Source organism: Lonchura striata, chromosome 3 (genome assembly GCF_050655825.1).
Source record: "Lonchura striata isolate lonStrDom1 chromosome 3, ASM5065582v1, whole genome shotgun sequence".
In the NCBI taxonomy this organism is placed as follows: Eukaryota; Metazoa; Chordata; class Aves; order Passeriformes; family Estrildidae; genus Lonchura; species Lonchura striata.
In genome coordinates, this window is record NC_140705.1 from 107,969,445 (window position 1) to 107,997,063 (window position 27,619).

The following is a 27,619-nucleotide window of genomic DNA, read 5'->3' on the forward strand; positions in this document are numbered from 1 at the left end:
ACTAAGCCTAATTGAAGTCTGCATTCAGTTTTACTTCCTCAATTGAAAGACCAACAATGCCTTCAATTTTTCAAATGTTTCATTTCATGAGGTCTTTGTTTTGTTTATGCTTTGAAGTGAGCAACTGCAAGATGCAACATGTGGGTCTTTTAAAAGCAGCTGCTTTCTGAAATAGTGATCAGAAGAGCACCAGCCCTGTGCAGGCAAGGAACAGGTTGCAAATTTGCACTAGATGAGGGCACAAGCAGCCCATATTGCCAAGGAAACTTGCTCCAAAATAGAGTGAAGAGCATTGACAATGTACCAAGTGCTAGCTGCTTTTTCTTCACTTAATCCAATCAAAGCTGGAAACTACATTCAAGATTTTGAAGATCTCCCTCTAATCCCAACATAACCTCATTTGCCTGACTCAGTATTCTTCCAATCCCCTACCATAGAACTAGATTAAAACACCTACATAAAACATGTATATACCAAGCTTACATACCACAAATTTTCAGAGGTGCCTCTAGTTCCAGAAGAATAGGCTGGCTAAGAAATATTTCCCGTGATTTTATGCACAAGCCCCGAACTTCTGCTTCGGTCATCTGAACAATCTTCCCTGGACGACATCCTCGTACTGAAATGAGATATTTAACAGTTGAAGGTAACTACCACACAGATATACAGCAATAGCCAAATGTAGATGATCTGTATTTAAAACCTATATTTGACAAAAAGCCAGAATCACATTCTACATATGTACCAAATGCCTTGGAATTATGTTGTCCAATGAATTGTAAAATTAATCTCTGATACTGTGATAATCTGTGCTTGAAGATCTGTGTACATTCCTGTTTCATCAGATCTCAGAAGAGAGCAATTAAAGCAGTGCTTTTGTCCATATCTGAATAAATAGCAATTTCAAGAAGTGTTTAATTTAACAATTCCTTTATGCTAGAGTATTCATAAAAGACAAGAAACAATGTGAGAACTGAGAACCTGAAAACACTTCCACATTAGCACAGGGTAAACTTCTTTAGGACTGTTAAGTTTAACAGCACTAGTTAAATATAAAGAAAAAAACCATAGACATTATTATGTTTAAATAAATTGAAACTGCTATATTAGGAACATCACACTAAAAACTACAAAAGTTTGATGAAATTTTCATCTATAATGGCTCTTAAATTACTGAAACCCTTACAGCCAAGAACATTCTAATTAGAAATGAAATTGAATTCACAAAACCTGTAAGTCAGGCACTCAGACCTATATTTAGCATAAAATCAGAAGCATTTGCATGTCATTGCACTCCAACCAATATCCTCTGGAAAGTTTATCTGCAGCTGCTTCTTTCTACAAGTATCTGTACGATTCCTGTCAGAGGCTTTAACGTGTCTTCAATGAGGCAGCAAAATGGAACAATTGTGTTGTCACTTTGTCCGATCCAGTTCAGTCTTGCATCTCAGCACAAACGAGACTTCAGAGTTCAAATGAATAAGCCAGAATCTATCAGTGTCTTTTAAAGACAACAGGCAAACATCCTGTCCTGCCATCTGTTTCAGGTGAAAGCAACAATCAGCAGTAAACCATGGTAGTACCTTCAAGCAAAGGTAATACACCACTTTTGCAGCTCAAATCCAAATGTTTTCAAATTCATGTATAGGAAGACTTCATTAAAAATTTAGCTGCAACTTCACACAGCAAATTCGTTCTTCACACAGCAAATTCCTAGGTCACCTGCTTTCCCTATTCAAAACAGAAGAGTAAGCGTGTAATTTTTTTTTTTTTAATTTAACATAACCTCCCTTTTCCTTTTATTTCTGCTTAGTTCCTAGAAAACCTACTATATATAGGAGGTCAGTATAATTACATCTAGCATTATCTAGATTGTGCAAGGGGGAAGAAAGGATATGAGGAAAAACAGTTTGTCCTAGCTCACCCAGTACTACAGTCCAAAGTGTTAAACACAAAATACTCTGCTCTGGTTATCACTGCGTACTTGTCCCAGTGTAACTGCGCATCTGACCACGCCAACACTGAGCTATAAATATTTATTTTTAATAAACACCAGACACTTGTTAGAGGTTAAGAAGCAGTCACAGGAACACGTGAAAAGGCAGAACTGAAGAGCGGTTTTCAAACACAAGGAAGAGATGTGAAATTAGATCCTGGGACAACTAGTCTTGAGTGCCAAAAGAGCAGGAATAGTACATCTGAAGTTGAGGATATACTGGAAATACTTAGCTCATTAGAACCTCCCAAGAAAAATGCTGTGTCATACAGGACTTCTTTTAGTGACACTCGGTGAATCACTACCAGGTGGTTTTTATGACATGGCAAGTCACATTCCTCTGGCTAATAAGATTTCAACTACACTTGAGAAAGCACACAGCATTTTAGCAACATTTTTTGTGTTATTATTCCTCATGCATTAAGATGCTCACTTACATATTAGAAGAATACAAAGGCAGACATCAGAAACAATTGATGTGACTTGCAAACAATATATGCCTACAGGCTTCCATTTCATCACATTTCAAACAAATGAGTGATGTTCTTACAGATACATCTTCAGCCCTGGTATCGGCAAAAAAACCACAAACAACCAAACAAACAAACTCGGGCTTGACAACTTTGCACAGAACTTGACTATCCACTTTGCAAGGTACCAAAATGTTCCAATAATCTTAATTTCAAATGCCTGTGTTCCAATAGTTTATAATGATCCCAGTCAGAGACTTGGGACTTCTGATAGGCACAATAAACTGCCATTATACACAAACAGAGTCTTCATATTACAATGGCTATAACTTTAATTAAACAATTGCTCTATTTTAGATCCATAGCTTGCAACAAAGTCACACCAAAGCACCATGCAGCACAACCAGCTTTCCAGTCATGTCTTCCCACTACAGACAGTGCATTCTTTTAACCATAAGCAATGACATTCTCTCTGTATTTATCTTTTGCAGTACCAGAATGATGCCATTTCATACAGCTCAAAACCAAGAAGTAGAGCTAGACCCAAACTAGTTTTGGAACTAGACTTGCAAACCCAGGAAAGCCCACTACATACAACATTAACGTTACCAGAAGCAGCACCAGACCAAGCACTGAGACCAAAACTGAGATAACAGTTCAAGTAGGGCACCCATAATACTTTAAATGACTTTGACCCAATCGGTCTTTCTTACAACACCAGCCTTTAGCTCCCTTTGAAAGTCACACAGAGGTTTAAACTTGGAACATTTGCTTTATAGGATTGATGCTTTCAGTGGTGCTGGATTTTTTCATGAGAAGCAAGACACAGAGAACATGCAGTTCCTGATTTCATAATTAACTGCCAGTCACTGCCTTGATGGTATTTCTTTACTTCGAACAGTAGAGCCCTAAATGCTGCAAGTCCTTAACAGACAAATCAACTAAGCAACTTACTACCTCACTTCAGACTTTCCAGGTTAGGAGACACTTCTACAACTCTAACAGGTCTATCACTCTCACAAGAGGAGACAGCATGCACGTGATGATCAGCCACTTCCAACCTTTGGGAAGGGTGCAGATCTGAGCCATTGTACCTTTGCAAAGGCACCTTCCACCCAAAAAGTCTGCAGCTCCAGAGTAAACACATAGGTTTAGTTATATTTGAAATAATACAAAACCTGAAGTTTCATCAGGAATAATCATCAACGCTAGTTAAGATAAAAGCAGTTTTCTCCCACAGTTCCCAGATCAGCAACAAGGGTACTGCATATTGAGAAATGAGAGGCTTCTGTGACCCTGAAAGGCTCAGCACTTCACTGGATTCACAAAGACACAGAAAGGTTTGCCAAGTAGTCATCTGGAACAGATGTGCCACAGCTGTGGTTCAAGTACATAAGTAAGACTAAGCACTTATTTCAGCAGCTTACATTACAACTAAAATTTTATTCCAGTTCCCTTGACTCAGCTGAGTTTTGCGCGGATTGTAAACAACACTGCATTTAGTTTTTCAAAAGCCAAATCCCCAGGAACAGATTGAAGGGGAGGTTCTAAGAAGCAGATCGAGAGAGTAAGAGATGTTTTTCAGACTCATTTACAAATTACTATAGCTCAAGTCATAGCTTCACACACTGCAAAATCTGTAGTCCACAAACAGCCTTTAACAGCATTGGGAAAACCATCATTTTTAACAGCTGTCAGTTACCCAGGGTAGAAATATGCCAACATTAAAGGTAAATTAATTCTCTTTCAACTAAAATGCTGTAAACAAGCTTTGATTTACATAAATTGGCCTTTCAATAGGGACAGTAGGGACAGCACTTCCTGTTGTAATACATAAACTCATGTGCATAGTGCTTTGAGAGAACAAGCCATTCCTCCAGTGAGCTTCAAGCAGAGTGACATGGCACAGGATAAAAAGGAATAAAAGCAAATATATGCATTGAACACTGAGACTTATTTTAACACAACAGATCCTACAGTTACCTAAAAGCTATTCTAATTAATATTAGAATAATCTCTGCATCTACACAATCATTGGTAGGCAACCTTAAGAAGTTCAATAACAGCAATTAGGAATCCAAGACATGAACTGCACAGTGGAGGGTAAGAAAAGCTTCAGAAAAAAAAAAAAAGAAAGAAAAAAAGAATTAATCTCTCTAAACTCATGCCAGAGTGTAGTAGATTATGTAACGCAATACTGGAAAGGAAAAGGAAAGTGGGTCAAGAATTGGCTGTTCCAAATTCCACTTGCATTGCTTTTTTCCATAACCTTCAACGAAATGGAAAAAATGTATTTAACCTGTTCTGTCACACTGCTTGTGGTGTGCCTCTCTCTCAGCAACCAAGCTGCTCATTTTGTGCCATCACAAATAGCTTCTTCAATGACTAACTCAGCTATGGTATGCACAGCTACCCTAAGCTTTTACCTGGTGTTGCTTTCCAAGAGCACAGTGTCCAGTTTACTGGATGTAACACTCACAGTTTTATCATAACATCAAAACCCAGGGACTTCCCCCTAAGTATCATTTAAAAAATTGGGTCAGTATTATTGCTAATAAGCACTCTCCTTTCCATTCACTCTGCTTTTTTTGCAGACATGCACTTATGTGGCCACATAGTAGCCACACCGTAAACTGCAGCAAACTGATATTTTCTTCCTAGAACAAAGATACAACAAATAAAAAATGTAATCTAAATAGTTCCCCAAGCTGAAGAATATAGCCTCTGTGAACTTGAGATAGGGCTAGTGAAAGAGTAAGGAGCTGGTTCTGCTTCTTTCCACAGTAGCTCCAGCCAAGCTTGTGTCTGAAATTATGGCTTTAGAAGTCAATTTTGCCAGAGCAGATCTAAAAAAAAAAAAAAAAAAAAACCACCCCAAACTACAACACAAGATTGCAAGCATGCAATTTTACAAATTGCACACAAGCAATTGCCTTGAGCTTACACTCTCCCCACATTCTGTGCAATGTTTAGTCATTGGTGATTAACAACTCCAATGTTTTACTATTTTTTTGTACTTAAAAGTACTTTGGAGTATTTGGCAAACGTTGAACAGCCTGTCAATAGTAGGAGCAGAACAGATTTTAAAGCTTAAGGTGGCATTACCTGTGACTTGGGAAAAAAACAAACAATCCTCACACTGATTTTGGAAACATGTTCTGAAGTTATCTGTTCTTAGTATTTTTAAAATCCAAATTTCATACTTTCATGAGTTTAAGTCAAGAATCCTATACTGGATTTTAAAAGCAAAGCTTCTACTCCCTCAGAATATCTTCTGTTATTTAACTTGTTCAGCTGCCATCCAGAAGCAGCCACTCCCTACCTTGCAGCAAAACAGAGAGTTAAGCCAGCAACACAAGTTTTAAATTTTCAGAACTCCTGTGACAGAACTAAGCCTAGAATAGCTCTCATTCACGAGTTACACTGGTGGACAACAATAATATAAATGAACCCAATAGAGCTTTGCTCAGTTCAGCAAGACCAGATCGCTGAACATACAGCTCTTCTGCAGTATACCCAGCAACCCTGTACCTTTCCTAGGATACATCACCCATATTTCTCACTAAAAATAGAATAATCAGTCTTCCTGGGAGCTTTTTTCCTGAAAAAAACTGTGCTTTTACAACCAAGTAACCTTAAAGTCGTTCTAAAATTGCCTTCACTAAATGACCTTGATATTGAGTATTTTGCTGAAGAACAACGATTGCTTGTGAACTCATTTTAGCAGGCTTATTTAATATCAAGCACAAGTTCACTGAAGAGTAAGAGAGTGCCTAAGCCTTTAATGGAAAAAAACCCCTACCAATGAAGTGGTGTTGTTCTACCCAAACTTGAATTTACATTCTTTAAATACACACAATCCAGCAAAATCAATACTCAAGGAGAAGAGGCTTTGAAACTACATAGAAACAACTATGTAAAACTGCTTCGAGGGGTTGTTCCAGTAAGCCCATGAAAACAGCAACCTTTACCCATTCCATGGATCACCTGCTTCCTTTACACAGAAGTTCCACAAACTAACTGATGTCTCAGTCATTCTGTATCATATATGGTTCCAAGAATTGTTGAATTCAATGCTGAAGAATAAGATCACATGTTCTGTATTTACTGTTTGCTTAAGTACACTTGAACCTGAAATTCAAGCAACCAGCAAAACTGAAGGTAGAAGCCTCTCACAATGCTGTATTACACAGTGATAGTAATTCCTGTCCTAGTCTACCTGGAAAACTAACCTAGCATAAAAATCTCATGAAATGAAGAATTGCAGCCTATTTCTTAAAGGATGACTTTCTTTTCCCTTAAAGCAGTGCTAATAACATTCCTAAAACTCAAGGAAGGTGAAGGTAAATTACAAAAGTTATCAAGTAACTTCTGAGAAGTACCAAGGAGAGAAGTTACTGAACTTATGGTACAAGAAGCTGGGTGCAATTTCTGCACATCAATGTCACTGGTACTTAACCAATACAGTTACACGGGATAGATACACAAAAAGCTTTACATCAAGCTTGGTACAAAAATACCAAAAAACAAATACAAAACACCCCCTCAAAACCGAGAAAAGATGGTATTGTGAAGCTAAAATGTCCTAGTCAATGTACTAAAGCAAATCACACAAGAGAAGGTTCATATCAATGTTTCAAATTATAAATCAGATACCCAATACCTTTAGAGGCACCTCAGGCTGTAGTTAAGAGTGGATTCCCCTATACAGCCTCTCACTGAGTACTGCATCTGACCTTAGTGAGCAACAGCCAAAGACAGCAGCATGCTGCCTTCACTAGGACCTATGGTTTAGCAGCGTGGTTTCTTCCTTTCTAGAAAAAAAGTTACATTCCTACCTTTGGTGGTAACTAATGAGCATTTAAGAGAAATTTTAACACTTAAAGTTGAAGTTATCTTAAATAAGAACAATGTTTCTTTCTTTTTATACTATGACTTAGCTGAGCAGTGAGAAAGTCACTGAATGAGTCAAGTAAAACCAGTGCTGCAGAGTATCTAAATGGAACAGTTACTGAACCACGGAGCTTTCCAGTGGCCAAACAGCCCGACAGAATAAAGAACCCCAGCACACTGCCTGATGCTGGGTCTTGGCTCTCGGTGCAGTTTTTCAAGCCAACCATTCCACTCGTCATGCACTTATAAAGCTAAAGATGAAGCAGCTGCTATCTGCACTGCTGTACAAACCCAGAAACAAACTTCATTCTTCTATCCCTCCTCTCTGATTAATACAATACCTACCTTCCTAGAAACATACCAAAACTGCTTATTTTCTTCCTCTTGTTAAAGACTGTTTTTAAAAAAAGCCTTTGCAAGCAACTCCTTTTATTCATGTTTATTTTTCTAGTTGCAAATCATCTAGTGATTTCACACCAAGCCAGGTAATAACTCTTGTTTATTCAGGATTCATCTCCATGGTTTGTTTATATTGTTTTGCAACAGATCATTAAGGTCTATTTTATTTCTCTACAACTGCCTCTCTCTTTCAGCATCAGTTACAGAGCCCAGAACTGCAAGCATTACTACCATATCCCAATGCCACATCATCAGGCTGGCTGGATATATTTATTAGCTAAGACAGTAATAAGAAACATATCGACCATAGCATATTTGATCACTATGCTCTATACCATTTAAAACTAATAAGGAAAAATGTCAATTAATTAATATAATTTAAAACCTAACTTTCATTTAAAAATAATAATATTCAAATTTCTGTTTATCACAACCTATAAAACCTCCAAAATCACAAGAATATTATTATGCTTGCAGCTTTTTTAGAAGACAGCTCATGACATAGTAAGAACAGCATGTAATCGGCTTTATTAAGGCAATCATAAAAGACATCTTTTTAGCTACCTACTGGCAGTCCAACAAGTCTCTCCTTGGACAAGTATTTCCCAGTTTCCTTGGTGCATTGGTACTATTACCAGAACTAGTAGCCCTCAGCCGCACCAAAAATGAATTTGTTTAGAAAAGATCCTCATTAAGTTCACTCAGATTAATTCAAATTGTTAATTATAATTAGGACAACTAGATTTAGGCAAGCAAGGTGTCTTGCCTAGATAAGGCAAATTTGTTTGTACTGCAATAGAAATGAAGCCCTTTACAGAAAGCCATCTTGTACCTAAGGTTGCTGTGTCTCAGTTTCCCTAAGTACATTCTCCCTTCCAGATGGTAAACTCCCTAGTGTTTACTAAGACAGACACCTATAAATTTAAAAGAGCAGAGATGTATTCCAGCTGGGATGCCTTATATCCAGAAATTAAGGATACAGCACAGAAACAGAAAGCCCAACACCCTGACAGAAATATGAAACTCCATTACTGAACACCATTCACAGCCCTCTACAAGTCAAGGTTACACCTATTCCAGTATCTTTGCTTTGATATAGGGGAAACCTTTTCCACACATCACTAAATTTAAAACAGCTTAGAATCTGGCTTAAATGTAGACCTGGTGCACCCACTTAGCTCAGCATTGTTGCACATTTCAGGGCATTTCCCAGAGAGGGATACATGGTATTCCTAGATGAGGCAAAACACAAGTAGCAATTTCAGCTGCAGAGCCCAGGAGAAAAAAAAATTCTCTGTTCACACTGTAAAGTAGGATTCAAAGAGACACTCGAATCACAGCCTTCCAATACTTAAAGAGGGCTTATAAGAAACATGGGGGCAGACTTTTTAGTAGGGCTTGTGATCAGACAAGGGAAACTGATTTATACTAAATAAAACAATTTTTAGAGTAGGTTAAGACTAGATATATGGATGAAATTCTTTTACAGTGACAGTGATGAAACACTGAACAGGTTGCTCAGAGAGGTGGTGGATGCTTCATTCCTGGAAACATTTAAGATCATACTGGACAGGGCTCTGAGCAACTTGATCCAGTTGAAGCTGTCCCTCCACTGGAGAGGATTTGTACCAGGTGACCTTTACAAGCTCCTTCCAACCCAAACCATGTTATTATTCTGTATTTCATAACTGATGTGCTCATGGCAGTATCATGCGTGCATATTCCTGTGATGTCCACAGCTAGAACGGACTGGGAAAATAATCGATCCACCAGATGGCATAGCTGGGATAGTAGGAAGGAAAAAAAATAGTAACATCAAATAAGTAGACACATTGAAGCAAAAATAAGACCACCATCTTCCTATAGCGTAACATAGCTAAGCTTGATTTGTGATTCTGCATAGCAGCACAAGAAGGAAACACTCTTTCAATCAATTTGGCTTATTCACTTTCATGGTCACTTATCACTCTAAGAGTCTTTTAGCAAAGTTATGAAATTCTGTATTTAAATGACCTGCAAATCTTTGCAGATTCACTTATGACAGACAGTAAAATTCAGAGTATCTCCAAGATAGTGAGGCACACATGTCAGAGCACCAGCGCCTCCCTCATTCTTCTAGTAAAGCAACAGGAATGACAATTTAAATCTGGCAGATGGTACCTGGTAGACAGAGATAGAATAAAACATTGCTATGTTCAGACTTCATGTATACACTTGAGGTTTTTACCTGCCTACCATTTCCGAGCAGTAGTTATTTAGAAGGTATCACTAACTAATGGCCAAGTACTAGACCCACTGCAAGAGAAAGTCAATTCAAAATGAGATCTCAGCATACCTAAATTCACCACTTAACCAATGAACAGAGGAGAAGAAATTGGTATATGCAAAATAACGTGGAAATTAAAAGCTAAAGAATATGGAAATTAAAAGCTGCTGTCCTAGAAGACTATTAACATTCATTACACCCATGACATCACCACTTCAGGTGAGTTTATGAAAATTCTCTCAAAATTCAACTCAAGAGTTTATTGATCTGGCTTTCAGCATTCAAAAGACCTACAAAGTAAGTATACATTCAAGACAAGCATGTGGGCTTATCCTCCTTGAGGACTGGGAAGATGTTCTTGAATTCTCCCAAACAGCCCAGCTGTAGGCCACTTCATATTGATATCTCGAAAAGAAATCAAAATCGCAATTAAGCACAAAAAAATGTAAGACAATCTAAGTAGGTAACTCCAATCAAAAGGCAAGTTAATGTGTCATATAACCCAGAAGGATAAAAACAGTTAGAGTAACCTAATTAAAGTAGGAGCAAGAATTCCTGACAGTTAATATCACAGCCTAGAAACAGGTGTCACCACCCAGCAACCCAGTGGCAGCAGTGAAGTTTCCTACTGCTGTGGCTTTTGATATGTATTTTCTATCCTTGAAGAATTACGTGCAGCAGCCACTGAGAGACAATTGTAGACTGCTATTCAAACTTAAAGCCATACATTTCACTTAGAGAACCAAAAGGACTAAATATATACTGCATGACAATATTTAGCGAAAATGTCTTTTTATTATTTCACTGTGGTAACACACCACAAAAGCCATGTTTCCCTATCCTTTTAAGTAAAAGTTGAAGTGTGAGTAATGGAGCCAAACAACTTGCTTTGAACAATTTAACTGGAGATAAGAGTCAACGGAATTTTTTCTGCGCAACCAGCGTGGAGAGGGATTCATACTCACTTTACCAGAACAGGTCAGCTAAGCAACAGCAGGAGCTCCAGAATGCGAGCTGCCAATTGTACAAACAAACAAACAAACAACAACAAAAAAAAAAACAAAACAAAAAACAAACAAACAAAAAAAAACAACCTTCATTGTGGAACACTGCTGTTTGAACAACAGGTTAAAATGCTATATGCCAGCAGTGCAACAAATAAAAGATGTTAAAAAGAAAGCAAAAATAATTGACACAATGCATTCCTTTAATTGCTGCCATTTTTTTTGAACAAAACCTGCAAGAATTACCTATTACGTTTCAGATACAAGATGTTGTACCAGGTACTCCTCTAATGTTAGCAGAAAGAAAGCATCTCATTCCCCTTAAAAATCTTCATAATCTCTGCTTAGAGTTAAAAATGGACTCGGAAACAGAAAAGAAAAATTACAAGCAAGGCTTGCTTCAGAAGTTGTACATACATATATCCCAAAAGGTTAAAGTACTATGGAAGACAAAAAACCACGGGGTAGGCTGCTGAAACATAAGGTAAGAACTATAATCCAAAAAAGCTATGAAGCTGCAACACACATATTTATGATGTATGTAAACTGTATGGAAGACATATTTTAAAAGTCTTCAGAAAAAAAAAAAAAAGCAGAGTAATATTTTAAGAGGCAACAGAACAATCCAACAAGTTGCACACCAAAACAATGCAGAATCCCCTCCTCCTAAAGCACTCCATATTTAAATTACTACACTATTGTTGAACAAGTATCTTTCAAATATATTATTTAAAGCGTCTCAAAAATCCCAGAACCATAAATATACATGTATCTTAATGTCTCCCCCCAAATCTGCCCTAAAATGTCAACATTTAATAGGTTATTATTTAGTTCATCTTTAAAACCTACCTATTAATCCGTGTTTCAACATCCAGAAAAAGGGAGTTTTATCTGCATTAACGATCTAAGAGAAACTTCAACTGATACTTGTTTCTTCATACTATACTACACTGCATACCTTAAATCACAAGCATAACAACTATTCAAAGACTTTATGTATTCTTAAATATTGATTTTGCTGCTCTTCGTTTTCACGTCGAAAGAGAAGAGATAGCAACTACTAAGAAGCCCTTAAAGCCCTAAACCGCCGCCTTGTAGTAACTCGACTAAACAAAACTCAGCCTTACAAAACTTGTTTCCCTTCCCAAACTATACATGCTCCATAAATTCCTTTCTATAAGCCTTCTGCAATGTGATCCAACTATCTAAGGAGTACAGCAACCAAATAAATGAAGGGCGCATACCCATGCAAGTACTCTCATCTCATCTCCAGCATACCAGGTATTTGTTGAATGTGGAATGAAATATTAATGGAAGAAGAGGCCCAAGAAGACTAAACATTCACGACATAGCTTAAATAAAAAGAAAACGCTAGCAATAATTCCTCAACTTCTCCAAAAGCAGGCAATAAGTGAGCTTACTTTCACGGGCAGAATCGCTATTTAATACACAGAAAACCCTCCACAGAATTTATCGGCCACCCATGAGAGCCACTTCTGGAGACTGCCCCGTCGGCTGAGGAACGGCAGCGCACTCAGCCCCTCCGCTCCCACCGACACTCACGCACACACAGCCCCACACCCAGCGCAGCTCCCACCGACACTCACGCACACACAGCCCCACACCCAGCGCAGCTCCCACCGACACTCACGCACACACAGCCCCACACGCAGCGCAGCTCCCACCGACACTCACGCACACACAGCCCCACACCCAGCGCAGCTCGCAGACGTAATTTCACACACGGAGGACTGCGACTACAACCCGGCCGGAGGGGCGGGGAGGAAAGGGCTCGGCTAGCGACGAAAAGAGCCCAGCTCGCCCCTCATCCAGGCAGCTGCAGCGGCGTGAAGACGGAAAACGAAGCTTTTTTTTTGCTTTAATTTTTTTTTTTTCCTATTAAATATGAAGGCAGCCAGACAGGGCGGGCACCCCCCGCGCTCACCAGCCCCTCCTCCCCCGGCGGGGCTGCAGGGCCGGGGCTCTCACCGTCCCGCCGGTGCCCGCTCGCTCCCGGCCGCCGCCCCGGGCCGGCGGCGCCGGGCAGGCGCTGCCCCCGCTCGCCCCGCGGCGCCTGCCCCGGCTCTGCCCGCGGGCGGCGGCGGCGCGGCGCGGCGCCCCGCTCACCTTCCAGCAGCCGGGTGATGAGGCTGTCCACGTTCAGCTCCCCGTCCGCCATTTTGTGGCCACCAGACTCGGTCCCGGGCGGGGAGAGGGCGGGGTGGAGGGCGCTCCACAGAGAAGGAGGAGGAGCAGGGAGCGGCGGCCGCAGCGACAGTGGCTCCCCCCCACCCCCCTCCGGCGGTCCCCGGCGGCCGCCCGGCTTCTCCCGCTCCCTCGCAGCTAAATGGGAGAACGCGGGCACCGCTCCTCCCCGCGCCTCCTCCCCTCCTCAGCAGCCGCCACGGCGCATGTGCCGCCTCGCCCGCCGCGGCCGCCCCGCGCCCCGGCAGCGCGCAGGCGCGGCGGGCTCGGCGGCGCAGGCGCGGAGCGGGCGCGGCCGTGAGCGGGGAGAGCGAGCGCGGGGCCGCCGCGTCAGCCGGGTCACCCCTCGCCGCTGGCACCGCAGCCCTGCCAGCTCGCAGCCTGTTAAAAATAATTTTTAAAAAGTCTGTCATAACTGGCGTGGCGCGCTGTGCTCTTCGCAGCGCTCTTCTAACGCAGCTGTCAGAGAAAACTCTAGTTCGTGACACTCATAGTTTCACTGCGGCTGGAGATGCTTAGAGGACTTTTTTGGTGATTTCTGGAACTTTTTTTTTTTTTTTTTTTTTTTGAGATGAGCTCTCTAAAGACATGTTTACATACTTCTGTCAGCAGATGCTTGCCTTGGATGGACAGAGAAGTGCTTTAAAATTTAGGTGGTGAAAACCCTCTGTGAACCGGGAGAGCAGATAAATACATGTATGTTGACAAAGTAACAAAGTGCAGATGTTCTAGGAAAAACAGACCTCTCCTTTATATGCCTAAATATAGATGTTGGTGTAGAAACTCGAACTTTTCCATCAGTCCCTACAAGCAAGCAAAATGCTGCCGCCTTATATAATGTTGAAATCCAATATTTATCTCCTGATTAGAAGAAAATGAGTATGAGCAAAACAAAAGCAATTAGGACAAGGTGGGGCCATGATTAGGTATCAGATGTTGCTAAGTGTCCAGACAGGTGAAAGAATGCTCTTTTGAAATGCCTACACAGGTGGGCAGGTTATACGGAAATAAAATTTCAGCTCATCTGCTCATGACAGGATGTACATCTATCCTTTCTTGTTTTTCCAATTCTGCTGGTATTGGAAAACTAAATTTAAAAAAAAAAAAAAAACACTAAAACGTTTTTCTTTCATTTTTTCTTTAAACTAGGAAAAACAATTATTCCACTTTTTGAAAGTTCATCCTTATCCCAACTACTTCATTGCTGCCAAGACTAATAGGTCTGCAGTCCCTCTTGAGCTTTTAGGAATTGTCCCAGTTTCATTTCACATAACTGATCTGCCCTGGAGGCTATTTTAAGCCATCACAACATCAGGTTCAGACAGTTCAGACATAATAATATATTATCGCAGAACATTCTGCATTGATAATTAAACAGGGATATGAAATTATCTTCCACCGTGGCATAAAAATATAATTAAGGCATCTTCCCAAACTCCGTAGCGTGATAAACTCTTCCAGGTACGCTGAACAAAACAATCCTCTAACAACTGTTTTTACTAGGCATGTCAGCATGTTCCAGAAACAATTCAGCAGCATATCATAACAACAAAATATTTGAATATAAGCAGAGATGCTATGAAAAAGAACAAGCTGCAAAAAATAGCTCATTCTTTCCTTGTAGATTCTGTGCCAGTGTCTTTTCTTATTGGGAGCACGGCTGACATGCTTTATTGGGTGACAGCTACTGCCCAGCTGTACCTGGGCTGTCACTTGGGTGGAAGGTCCCCTCACTGTACTGCATAACCCTGTAAAGTTTGCAGCCCCCTTTCTTTGTAGCTTGAGCAGGGACACAAATAAGTGGGTTTCTCCCTCAGTGGGTTAAAACTTAACATATCCCATTGACATAATCCAAGTACAGTAAACAGAATTAAAAGATCAGAGAATGAGGCTTATTGTCTTCTGCAGTACAGAAAGAAATAGTCAATGAAAGCACTTTCTGTGATCAAGGGTAGATGTTCAGTAATTTCAGCATTACACCATGCACAGATACAGGCCAAAGACAGCTAAGTGGTGATTCAAGTACAAGCGGGAACTGGACTGATGCCTTGTCAAAAGCCCAGTAATAATCCTCACCTTTCTAAATTATCTTTCAGTTATTTTGAAATTCCTCTCACGTCCAACAAGATGGTTTTTCTTCTAACTTTCCCCTTCTTGGTCTCAGTGCCATTTACCATAAATACCTCATGTGTCAACTTTCCTTATCCACATGCTCTCTCAAAATGTCCTTTCATTTGCACTGTTCTTCTGCTCAGTTTGTCAGATCTGAAAGACAAAAATTTCCGAAGAAATTGGCAAAACAACTATGTGTTAGTAAATGTCATTCCCTCAACTGTGACTGTGTAGACGCGAGTTCTCACTTTAGGCTGCTGTTGCTGGGAATTTGAGAGAGTTGCTTCCCCAGCTACAGAGCACTGACTACTCCTTCCTGGTAACCTCATGTTGGTTCAGACAGAACTTCTGCTACATATGCACAAAAGTATATGTAGTGCACATTAAAGTTAGTGCGCTACATATACTTTTGTGTTATTTACTGTGGTGTTGTAACTGTCAAAAACTATCACCCTCCTGGGTCTGTCATCAGTTACCTGGTAGACATTACATGGCAGTATTTTACAGCATTATCCCATCACTGCAGCTCATTTCCATTGTACTTTATCACCTTGGCAAACTGTAACTCAGGGCTGACTGCAGCTCTTGTGTGGATAGGAGGGAGAGGCCAGTAGGAGCCATGTGGTTAGTTTTCCAGTGTGTAATTAAGAGCGTATCCTCCCTGAGTGGCAATAGCTAAACCACTGCTGTCTCCTCAGTTCCCTTTTCCAGTTTCTTACTTGAAATAGAAATTAGTGATCCAATTGAAAGTGTATTTTCTTAGGAGAGTTTGTTTACAAAAATATTGACAGATCTCTTTAGTCAGAAATTATAAGAAACTGTATTAAGGTAATCTCAAAATAAAACCTGCAGATAACTTATCCCTGTTTTGTCCAAAAAGCTTAGATTAAGTGATAGAAGAAGAAAAGCCAACAGATCCCACTCTGTAGTACTTTATGACCCTTTTTTGTTTCTCAGTATTTGCACTAAAACTGGGTAAATTGTTGGGTTTGGTTAGAACATTTTAAGATGTAAAAATAAAATATTCTCCTACACTGAACTAAACCCAAGATTTTCTCAACCTTCCTCACAAATTAAGGAGAGTCCCAAACTAGCCAGCGGTTTGCATTTGGTGGCACATACCAAGGATCTGGAAAACTCTTCTCTAAATGCCTGCATCCATACTGATTCTCTTTATATCCCTGCTTGGAACTGCAACACTTTGTGTAAACAATTAAACATCCACTGGCCCAGGCATTCTAGTCTGGGTCCATGTCCAGTGAATGCCCCAATCATTCAGTGGTAGTGCTGTTTTCTCTCTCTCTTAATATAGTTTTTGTTTGAAGCATGAGGTCTTTGATTGAGACACAAACCCTGTACTCATCAAGGCAATAGTATTTTTTGAAGAACAAGATTGTTTTGTAGGTTAATACTGACCTTTGATTCCTGTGAATGTAGTTATGCCATCATTACCTTTTATGCATATTTAAAAGGCAGGGCAGGGCAGGTCTTGATGTTCCCAGGAAACAGATTGTTTATGTCAAAAACCAATGCTGAAACAGTAAAAAAAGATTAGAATAGATATCGTAAGTAAGACCCATATTGAAAAACTAATTTTTTAAAAAATAGCAGCTCCCTCTGCCCTATCCTGACAGCCCCCAGCTGAGTTAGAGTCTGGAAGGCAGTAGAGAGCCCTCCCAGAAGCTGCATGCAAAATAGGGACAAGGTGAAGCATAACCAGGGTTTTGTATCACAAGTTACTTAATCTCTCTGTGTCATATTTCAAATGTTTTGTTTTATTTTCTTTAAATTACGTTTATTAGCATGTGATAGAATCTCAATTCCCCTGACAGCCTGTCCTACTGCCCACAAACTATGAGAAATACACAACACTTGCTGAGGTGTTACTCCCCAAGTGAGGAAGGGGGAAGGACTTCTGAAGCAAAACAAGGAAAATAATTTGGGACTGCAAGATCTGCATTTTGCAGGATGTCAATCAAGCTTACTATTCCTCTGCTTTGGAGAGAAAAAAATCTTCTCCTACTGTTTCCCAGGAAGGAACAGCTGCAAGAACTGAAAGTGTCTGCATCTATTTTCCTCAGTAAACATGGGAATATTTAGTTTCAGCAAAACCAGATGGTTTACGCCCTGTGAATATGCTGGCATTTGACACCAGCAGCCAGTTTCACAAAGTGCATGCAGAGAGTGAGAAAGAACTCCTTTAAACTCTGGGACCTGACACAAGGAATAAAAGCTCTGAAGGCAGAAATAACAGATTGACTAAAAACCCAACCTTTATCAAGGGATCTCCAAGTGCTCGCTAAATATCATTAATCAGACTACATAACAGTCCATGAAGTGATTAAATTTTGATACACATTTCTTACACTGAAGGTTACACTTAAAAAGAGAAGGTAAATAAGTTCCTCTGGGTTATGTGGTGAGTCACGGTCTGGTCTCCTGCACGCTCTGTCTACGTCTCTTCTCACTAATGTGTCTCCAGTGTGCTGTGTCCTCAGCCATATTCCCAGGACACAATTTTAAAATGTGAAACCATTACAGTTAATAGCACAGGGACAAGATTGCAGTGTTTGCAGCATAAATCACCATAGCTGGGGCATCTGAGTGCTCTATGGGGAATTTATAATATGCTAAAGAGATTTATGAACAGCCCTCAAACCTCTTGCTAATTGTAGTTGCAGTGGGTGTTAAGTGACTGAAGATTCTTAATTATTTGATGATTTTTATTGATTTGTGTTGTTATTGCTTAACATGACTCTGTAGTAACAAGGCATCTGTCAATCTGAAAGTGTTTTCCAGCCAGTGAATTATTGAAGTATGTGGTTCTTATAGGTTCTTACTGTTCTGTTGGACTGCTGGGAGGCTGATGTGGTTTGCTCAACAATACTCATAGTTTGCAGGGCAAGGCTAGGGGGACTTTGGGCATCACGATCACTGATGGATGCACCACATGTTCCTGAGCCAAATCTGCCCCTGCTGACTCTCTGTTTGCTGCATGTAAAAGCAGGCTTGGGAAGGATTTCTTTCTACCTGCAGTTTCAGAGGGAACCTTCCCACAAAAGCACATTAATTCATGACTTAGTGAAATGCATATTTACAGCGAATCACTAGATATTGCTTCTCCTTAGCCCTACAGCCATGAGCCCTAAAGGGGTTCTAGTCCTGGCTCAGGACACAGCAAAGGCCTGCAATATCTCCTTCAGTTTCCTGGAGAAGAGCTGTGTGGTGCTCCAGTTTATCCCATCGTCTGCATGATGGAGGGTGTGCCACCAAGCACACCTGCTCTGCCGTTGAGGCAATGCTATAATTTAATATACTTTGTGATCAGCATTTTAAGAGTTTGAATTTGCTATTTCTCCATTATGTAATTACATAATAATAATAATTTAGCTAACATAATGTACGTGGAGTTTTGCTGTTGCTTCTTATGTAAATTAAAGATATTTAGCAATATGTTGCAAAATGGATATGTCTATTTCTGAGATGTAAGAGGTTACTTTGATTCAGAATTAAATAAAAAGAAGCTGTTGGAAAGACCTATTTTATAAAGAAATAACTATTTAATTATAACTCTTTATCCCATGGCTTATTCACTACTGTAGAAACTGCAGAGCTTCAAAGTGTTTAAATTTTAAAAGAAGACCAAACAAAACCTCTCTGTACTTCTGTCTCTTTAGAAAAATTCAGATATTTAAATGTAGATTCAGGAACTGAAATTATATACTAACTAAGCATTAAGGAAATAGCTAATCTTTAGGTAGAAAAGAACACTTATTTTAGTTGTTAATCTGCTCATAAGAAGCAGAGATACTCTATATTTAAAGTATGCTACAGAAGAACTTCTAAAGAAGTTGAAAGTCAAATTTAGATATCAAAATGTGTCAGACAGCTTGACTTTTACCAAATTGTAACTAACACTTCTTATTCCTATTATGTGGCATTTTTATTAAGTAATCTAATTTAACCCTGTTGTTCCAAAAATAATTCACTGGCATATAGTATGGCTCAGAAGAACAGGAGGTGGGTGAGACCAGAGCAATGAGTCACATTGACAGGTTTAAGCCTTGAGTCAGCAAAACCTGGCCTTACTCTCAAACCTGGGTGGGCTTGATTCAGAGGAGACCATAGCTGTCATTTGGGTTTGGGTTTGGGACTGTACACGTGCTCTCACAAAAGGTCTGCAGAAACACGCATGGTCATGGCTGGCCACGCTGAGCTTTCCCTGGTGCCAGCTCTGGCTGGAGCTGGTCATTCCAAGCTCCTGCTCTTCCTCCCCACTGTGATTTGCCATCCTAGCCACCATGCTGATGTGTTTCTGGGAGTGCACTGCAAGTCAGGTGTCTGCAGTGGTCCAGATGAATAACAAATCCCTCTGGCTCTCTGGAAAGAAGTAGCTTTAACCCATGTTGCTCTGGGTGATCTGGTGTACAGCAGCCTCCCAAAGACACCGTCACAGCCCAGCTGAGGACTGAACTCTGTGGTGTGAGGCTGAAACTGGCAGTGGCTGGTGGAGGAGGGGTCTGGCTGAGCAGCCCCCCAGAGCAATGGTGTGGGGTAGCTGTACCATCAGTGGGCTAGCAGGGAGGCTACAGCTCCCAGCTGCAGCTCTCGTGTCCTACTGAGTCATCCCGTGACTCCAGATAAGCCTTGTGCCTTATCGTGCCTCAGCCTGCCACCTGCAAATCAGTGATAACAAAATTTAAATAATTCAGAAGAACGTAGCAAGGCTTAATGGAGGTTTGTAATATGTTTTGAACTCCCTACATACAGTAGAGTGAAATTTAAGATATCGCTGTTACGGAGCATGTTGCTAGTAGTGCTGTCTTCCTTTAATAATCCCTGCAAACTCCCTGTCTTCCTACTCTCATTATCAGTGCTAGGCTTTGGTGTCATTGTGTTGCTTGGACACCTTCTAATTTAAATTTCATGTTTTGATTTCTGGGTGATAACTTCAAACAATTTTCTTCTGCTACGCTATGCAGCCTTTTGCTCATTTTAATGAAACCTAGCAACCACAATATAAATTGGAAATAACTACAGCCCATTAGACTACTGAAATCCCTGAAGATTTGAATTATTCACTATTAACAGAACTTGTATAATTATAGGTTAAGATATCACTTAGGCATTTAGCATACATCAGCTCCACTGTTAATTTTTAGCTCTTGATCTGTATTAGTAACCTCAGCTTGCTAAATTAAAGGATATGCCTCCAATTAGCCTAAATTTAACATTCAAGAACACATCTCTAGTGGGATGATGCTTATAAGTTTAGAACATCCAGGCAATTTCAGCTGATCTCCAAAGTCTCTATCAGAAGTGAAAGAGAAAACATTTTCTTACAAACACTTCCGTGACTTTCATAGGGGTAAAAGAATAAAGGACAAAGCTGCATTTTGTGTAAGATCCAAAGCCAAAAGTGTGACAAGCATTGCAGTCCTCTGCCCCCTTAGGGTTCCCCCAGTAAGTTTGTACCTGGGACAGAGGCAGCTGGGTCATTGAATGAGGACATTCAGAAACCTAAACACTTAGTCTGAGGCAAGAAGAAAGCATTGAGATACATAGAAAAAAAGGGAGAGCACTGACATTGTTAGGGAAAAAAAACCCAAACCAAACCAAACCAACACAGTAAACAACAAACCAGCAAAAAAGTTGTTACTTTTCCCCAAGAACTTTGCCTGTGTTTAACACAGCAGAGTTGGGTAGAACACTTCTGTTTGTGCACTGGACATGTTAGGCATGTACTACAGTGCAGGCAGTTGTGGCACCTGTGCAATGTGTGGTCCTCACAGAGTTTGGTGCTCTAAAAACAAAACTCTGCATAAGCTGAGTGTCAGAATTGAGCAGTGTAAATCCCTCATTCAAAGCTGATCTCATTTTTTGGGATTGTTCGCAGGAATCTTCAGCATCTTCTTTCCAATTAAATGACCAGAACAATTAGTGTGACAAAGATAAAATTTCATATACTCATCCATTAAAATAAGGGTGCTTTCCGAGTACAGGGTAAACTGTAATTGTCTGGTTAGGGATCTTAATAACAGCATTTCAGCTACCACTGAGCAGTTTTAACCCCCTCTTGAGGGTCAGAAACTCAGCTGCAGTATCTTCAGTTGTATCTTCAGTATCTAACACTCAACATTTGTCTTTTTTCTTCTGAGAGCAATGAGATTATTTTCTGTTTGCTAGTGTATAAATTAACTTTTCTGTTCCACTAGGAAAGAAAGATTCCTGCTAAACATCTGTGTATTTTTTCAAACCATTTGATACCTGCTTGAGATTATTTGCTTGCAGTAGATAGTCCTAGGTAATCACACTTTCACTTCTGGAAGGCCCTTTTAAAATATGTAGTTAGAAAATGGTTTAGGCTTCAAAGCAAATGATGAGTCTGTTCACACGTACTGGTCAGAAGTTGGATAGAATCTTAAAGCTTTTGTCTTGGCCAACACTGAGAAAAGATATAGCTTTTGACAGTGTTATGTCTTCTATTCATAAATTCAATAAAATTAATTTCAGTAAACATAAGTGATCTTATTAATGAGGAGAAATGTGTTGCACTTGGTAGCTGTATAATTGTGTCATAAGTATAATTCAAAAATTGGTTGCTAATATTGATGAGTGTCTCCATAGGAAAGCTCTGGGTGATAACAAATCCTCTTCCTGGGAAATCTGCTTATAAATTTATAATTACAGAGAAGGGAGAAAGCACTAAACTGGAAAATGCTATTAAAAATGTAATAGAACCCAAATTATTCAAAGATTAGTCATGACATTCATTCAGCAAAACTTGTTGCAAAGTGTGGATTCTATTGGAAACAATTGGAATCAAAAGATTATACTACTAAAACCTAACTTTGGTGTATCCAGAACAAATGAAAAAGAAAAAAGAACATTTTCAGCTCACAGCACTCTGAGGATTTTTCCTCAGTTTTGTTTTTTTTTTTTCCACTTAGGAAATTGGACCGTGTTATATAAAACCTTTTGTCATGCTAAGCAGTCACTGTAGTGTGTGCATCTTTTTAGTTAGACCTCCAAAATGATGGGGGTGCCTCACTCCTTAGACAGTTCCTTCTGGCCATGTCAAATTCCAAAGCCATAATGCCCATAGTTGTCCTACCAGCCTCCAAATGAGGGCTTTGCTTGATGAATCTCAGATTTGTGACATCCTCCATGTGCTTGCAGTCCTGTTTCTGAGCAACCAGGTGTGGTCCAAGCACAGGTAGTGCTGGTACTCCAATGCCTCTGTTTCATGAGGCTCCTTGAACTTTTCATTCCTTTGGCTGCACTGCTTGTCCCTGATGCCAGGATTATTTGTGTCCTATGTAAAGTGGATGCCATCTAGTATAAAATCCAGTAACAGCTCTGACAGCAAGGACCAAAGCTGAGGTGCCTGACTAATTCAAGGCAGCTCACTGATGAGCACATGGGATTTTTCATCACCCTTTGGAGGCTGCTTATTCTACTCTGTGGTTGCTGGAAATGCCTGTGTGCCTGACTTGAGTGCTTTGAATCACCCTACATGGACAGGGACCGACTCCTCAGCCCTTGCAATGTCTCAGTAGAGCTGCCTAAGCTGTCTGGCCTCCTCCTCTGCCTCTCCTTGTGTGGGTTTATGCCTGAACCCTTGCAGTTTTCTCTTTAAAATTGTCAAATGTTTAAGGAGTTTGGATTTCTCTCATCTACTCTGGAATTTTACTTTTAATTACTTAGAACAAAGACTTTTCCCATTCTAATTAAACACCTTTTGCCTCAAGTGCAGACTATTTGTGCTTTTGCATGATCATTTACTTTTAAGATTTTGAAAGCATTTTTCACTTGCATGCTCCAGATGGCTTGCCAGTGACAACATTCATGCATTTAGTTCTTTTCTCTCATTAAGCCTGTGGATTTTCAAAATATTTCTGGAACGTAATCTTACAGTTTTCTCTCTCTCTCTCTTTTTTTTTTTTCCTTTGCCCTTTTCAACCCAAATGCAAGAAAAAGTACTAAATAGGTGTTTCCATGTCTGACTTAGATGTTGGGGTTTTTTTGGATGGAGGAAGAGTGGAAAGGTACAGGCAGAACTTACTACATTAGTGATGTCAACAGTCAGAAATACAACAGGCAGGTACAGTGCTGCTCAATTGCTGTAATCCCTTAAATCTGACCTTCTGCCCAGCCTTCCTGGGTACATATGCTCTGTGAACTGGCAGAATGAGCCAAGCTACTGACAACCCGAGCTGGTAAGGCTTGCCCACACAGCATCACACAGATGCATCTAGCCACACCAGCCCATCCACAGACAAGAAAAGAATCTCCTGCAGCTGTTATGACAGCCAGAGCCAGCAGCTGTATGGGGTGAGGGAGAACCTGTTCCATGCAGGGTACAGCCTGCCTGGTGTCCCGTAACATCTCTTAAATCCCTTTTGTCCCAGCTGCACCCGTGCACTGATTAGTAAGGAAGTTAGAGCTGGCATGAGTTATACAGGATGGTGAAAAGTCATATAAATACGCCAGTAAGTAGGACTAGGACAAGCAGGACTAATTTTTTGCATGTTTTTGTACTTCCCAGGGTGTTGCTTTTCTCATTATACCACCCTCTGCTAGTGGGAGAATCCCATTAATGCAGCCTTTCTTTAAAGGATCGGGCCTGATCTCGCTCCGGTGGGCTGGTGTCCTTCTGTTGGCTTCTGAACTGGGTAAGAGTCAGACCCACTGTGTGGCTGGGGAAGGGGAGGTTTTGGAAAACAAATTATACTTTGTTAAGTGGTTAGAAGACACGCTGACTTAAATAAGCACTTAGCTCCCATTTACACTTGAAAGTTTTGTCGTGCTGGTAGAGTTCTGCCAGTAAACTCCTCCTACATAATTAGAGGCTTTTTGCCTATAAGATGCATTCTAGTCTGGCAAGCAACATAAGCCAAAACATCAAAACCACCACTTCTTTTTTTTTTTTTCCCCTGGTGTTATTGTATCTATGCAAGAGCTTTTGTTGAAGTAGTTATGTCATAAAAATCACTCTAAAAATCACCAAGCCTTCAAGTACAAACTAAAACCTTGTCTACCCAGCCAGATATGGCCGTGTTTTAAATAAAGTTATGGAAAAATCAAGGTAAATTTGTTAGAACGGCTGACCACAACTGAATAGTCATCAGAGATTAAGTTAAATCCCATTCATCACTATATGAGCTAACCCTATATCCAGAGTGGTATAATCTAATTTGACTTTTTCATAGCTGTGGTTGGACAGGAACTGTTCAGCTTGCCTTAAACTATATCAAATTTTAATCGGGCCAGAATGAAATCTGCTTTATTTCAGTTTATTTTTCACTAGCATTATAACGTATTTATTCTGACATCTCTTACTTTGGTTGTCGTCACAATTAAGTGTGTTAAGCAGTCTTCTTTTTAGGCTTTCATATTCATTTGCCATTTTTTGATACCATGAACTCTAAGCATAACTGAGATCCCAATGAGAAAGAAATATCTGTCACTTTTATATTCCACTGGATCTTTAAATGCAGACCCCCTAAAATTACTTAATTGCCTAAGTTAAACTATTTTCAAGCATTAGTATAGCAGATTATCAATAAAAATGACAATATATCTTCTTAGATGAGTATCACTTTCTAAAGGAGGTCATTAGACACACTCAGATTCACTTTTCCCAGCAGAGAGTAATTTGGTCTTGAATTTCTAATAGTCTACCACATTTTAATTGTATTTCTTTCACATGAATGTTGTTAGATTTCCCCAAAAATGCTGCCCTTCAGAAAACAGTAACAAGTTTTTATAATTGGCAAGGCTAGGACCTGAAGAAGTAACAGAAACTTACTTATTAGGCCCCATAGAAAATCAATACTACCTTACACATACAGTGCAAGTTTCACTCACTGCTATCAAAAGTCCATCTGCTAATGAAGGACTGGAGCCAGATTTGCCCCGGAATCAGTCACAGTTTGTTACTGAATTCAGAGGAGGTGGATTTAGGCCTATACTAAGTAAGAGAGAAATGTAATTTTTCTCTGAGAATTAATTCTGCAGTGTGATGTGGACCAGTTCAAACAGTTCTACTTATTTCCCAGACATGAGAATGCCCATGACCATGCTGCAAGTACCAGCTAACAGTGTGAACAGGTTGTCAACAACAGTCAAAGCAGGACATGCACAGTGCTATGTCCCGGTGATACCACTGCCAAATGTGACTGGACAACATAAATAGCCAAGCTGGAATTAAACTAGGCATTGTATCTTTATTTCAGAAAGCACTGGGGGTTTCCTACTTGCCACAGATAGGGTTTGTGCCTCACTCCAGGCAGGTATTATGGCTCATGATACGTTTGAACTGTGTCTGGCAGAGAGTCTGTTGTGTCACTGTGACCTCTGTAAGACTTAACGTGACAATAATCCTTGGAGAGATCCCTGCCACCAGCACTTAAACTACAGAAAGGACAAACTGAAAGGCTGAACCAGGGGTGTAGTAGAGTGCTGGCATATGCTTTCAATTATGGGATGCTAAATAGACACAGTGACTGAGGTTTTCAGAGGACCATGAGAAAGTCAAACACTTGGATATATTTTTTGTATTATTTTTTGCCTGCAAGAACAGTGAAGGGACTAATGGTTGATATTCCACTTCAGGCCAGAGCCTCACACTGAAATAATGAAATTCTTGCTTCATTACTCAAGCAAACAGACCCAAGAGCAGTTTTTCTAAACACAAACAAAACTGATGCAAATGCAATTTTGTTGCTGGCACACAGCCTCCATGTGTATTGCACCCATTACTTTTGCTTTGGTGGCAGGCTGAAAAGAAAATACATATAAGCTTACAAAGCTGTTTAAGGTCAATCCTGCCAGGCTAACAGTAGGGTTTTCTCTGACCATTTATTTACTATCTATCATTGTCATCTGTATCACCACAGGAGAGTATCATCTCCTCTTTGCTCTAAGTGTTTGCTGTAACCCTTTGCAGCACCAATTGATTTCCTAGTACAGATAATAATAAACACCCATAACACTTACATAATCCACCCACAATTTTCCAAGAGAGGACATTAAAAAATATGCCTGTGAAAAGCAGAAGCTTTCAACTTCAAAGAATACTGTGCCATTTTGGTAAATAGTCTTAAATATATAATTCAAGAGTGGAAGTGGGAACTGTGCAATTCCAAAGATTCATTAGTTGCTAGGTATCTTTTAGCTCCAGGCCACTGAGTGAATCTGGACCACATGAGTAGCAACAGAAAGTTGTTACTGCCTGGCAGCCAAGGGGAGAAGACATGGTGTTCCATCCCACTCAGGTTTTTCATGGGCTGCTGACCACAAATACAAAGACCCTGTACTGAACAATGTGCACACATTAATCATCTGACTCTGATCTGGGAATTAGCCCTTTTGATTGGGGTAGATAAGCAATTGCCCTGCATGAAAAGCAGTCTTACCACTGCCCTTTCTATATTTATGGTATGAAAAATGAATACAGGCAGACCTGTAGCCAGTCCAAATTGTCAGAGTTTGGGTCATTGATTTCAGAGTGACTACCATTGCTTATGCTGCTGAGAAGCTGACCCAACAAGGTTTATACACATTGATGGGAGCCAGATTTTTTGCAAGCATTACATATACTTCTTATATATGTCTACTGTAGAATAATTCTCCCATCTTTTAAAGATATTAAATATGATTCTCAAATTACTTGCAATCAATCAATATCCAATGCACTAGATTCTTTTCCAGCCTCTTACTATACCAGATTTCATTCATTTTACAGCACATTGGAGTAAAACACATGGCTTTAGATTTTTGAGAGTGCCTTTTTGAGAGTGGTATTTTTTCTGGGAAACTACTTTCAAAGTTGGGTAATTGGTTTTTATTTTCTTTTTTTTTTTTCTGTGCATTCATTAATGCAGCCTCAAATTCTGATATTTCTGTCCTTTTCAACCTTTGATAGATAAGAACAGGACACACCGTAGTACATTCAGAATTCCCATTTCACTGCAAACTTTTAACTTGCTCTATACATCACATAGCTCATTCTGCTGCTAGGAGAAGGTATGTACAAATTATATACCGGGTATTAGTGGTGTTAAACTCTAAGAACTCTAAACTCTAACCTATAAGAAGTACACCTGTCACTACATATCTCAAGACATGGGCAGAACACTTTTTTAACTGTCTCAGAGGAAGCAGCATGGGTGCAGTCTCATGCTTAAGAACAGCCATTTCTGCTTCTTCACATCTCATGAACAGCAATAAACAGCTGCTGTGATTAATGAAATGATCTACAACCTTCTCC

The 27,619-nt window shown here is 40.0% G+C and overlaps 2 protein-coding genes across 22 annotated transcripts in view; both read right to left on the reverse strand.

Annotated features, from left to right (window-relative positions):
* Window positions 1–13,225, reverse strand: part of PPP1CB (protein phosphatase 1 catalytic subunit beta) — a 28,728-nt gene extending 15,503 nt beyond the window's left edge. For 2 of the 11 annotated variants that reach the window (XM_085577201.1, XM_085577197.1), the window contains exons 1-3: window positions 12,450–13,225; window positions 10,990–11,038; window positions 488–619 (exon numbers count right to left, since the gene is read on the reverse strand). In XM_085577201.1, coding sequence (XP_085433327.1) covers window positions 488–587 — 100 coding nt within the window. In that variant the 5' untranslated portion in view covers window positions 588–619; window positions 10,990–11,038; window positions 12,450–13,225. Of the gene's footprint in view, window positions 1–487; window positions 620–1,583; window positions 2,563–10,989; window positions 11,039–11,877 lie in introns of all 11 variants that reach the window. The other 9 variants (XM_085577200.1, XM_085577196.1, XM_085577198.1 and 6 more) reach the window with 8 other exon arrangements.
* Window positions 13,226–13,562: 337 nt separating this feature from the next.
* Window positions 13,563–27,619, reverse strand: part of PLB1 (phospholipase B1) — a 137,776-nt gene continuing 123,719 nt past the window's right edge. For all 11 annotated transcript variants that reach the window (XM_085577168.1, XM_085577176.1, XM_085577179.1 and 8 more), the window contains 2 exons: window positions 16,762–16,877; window positions 13,563–15,498 (listed from right to left, as the gene is read on the reverse strand). The gene's annotated coding sequence lies outside the window, so the exon portion shown is untranslated. The remainder of the gene's footprint in view (window positions 15,499–16,761; window positions 16,878–27,619) is intronic.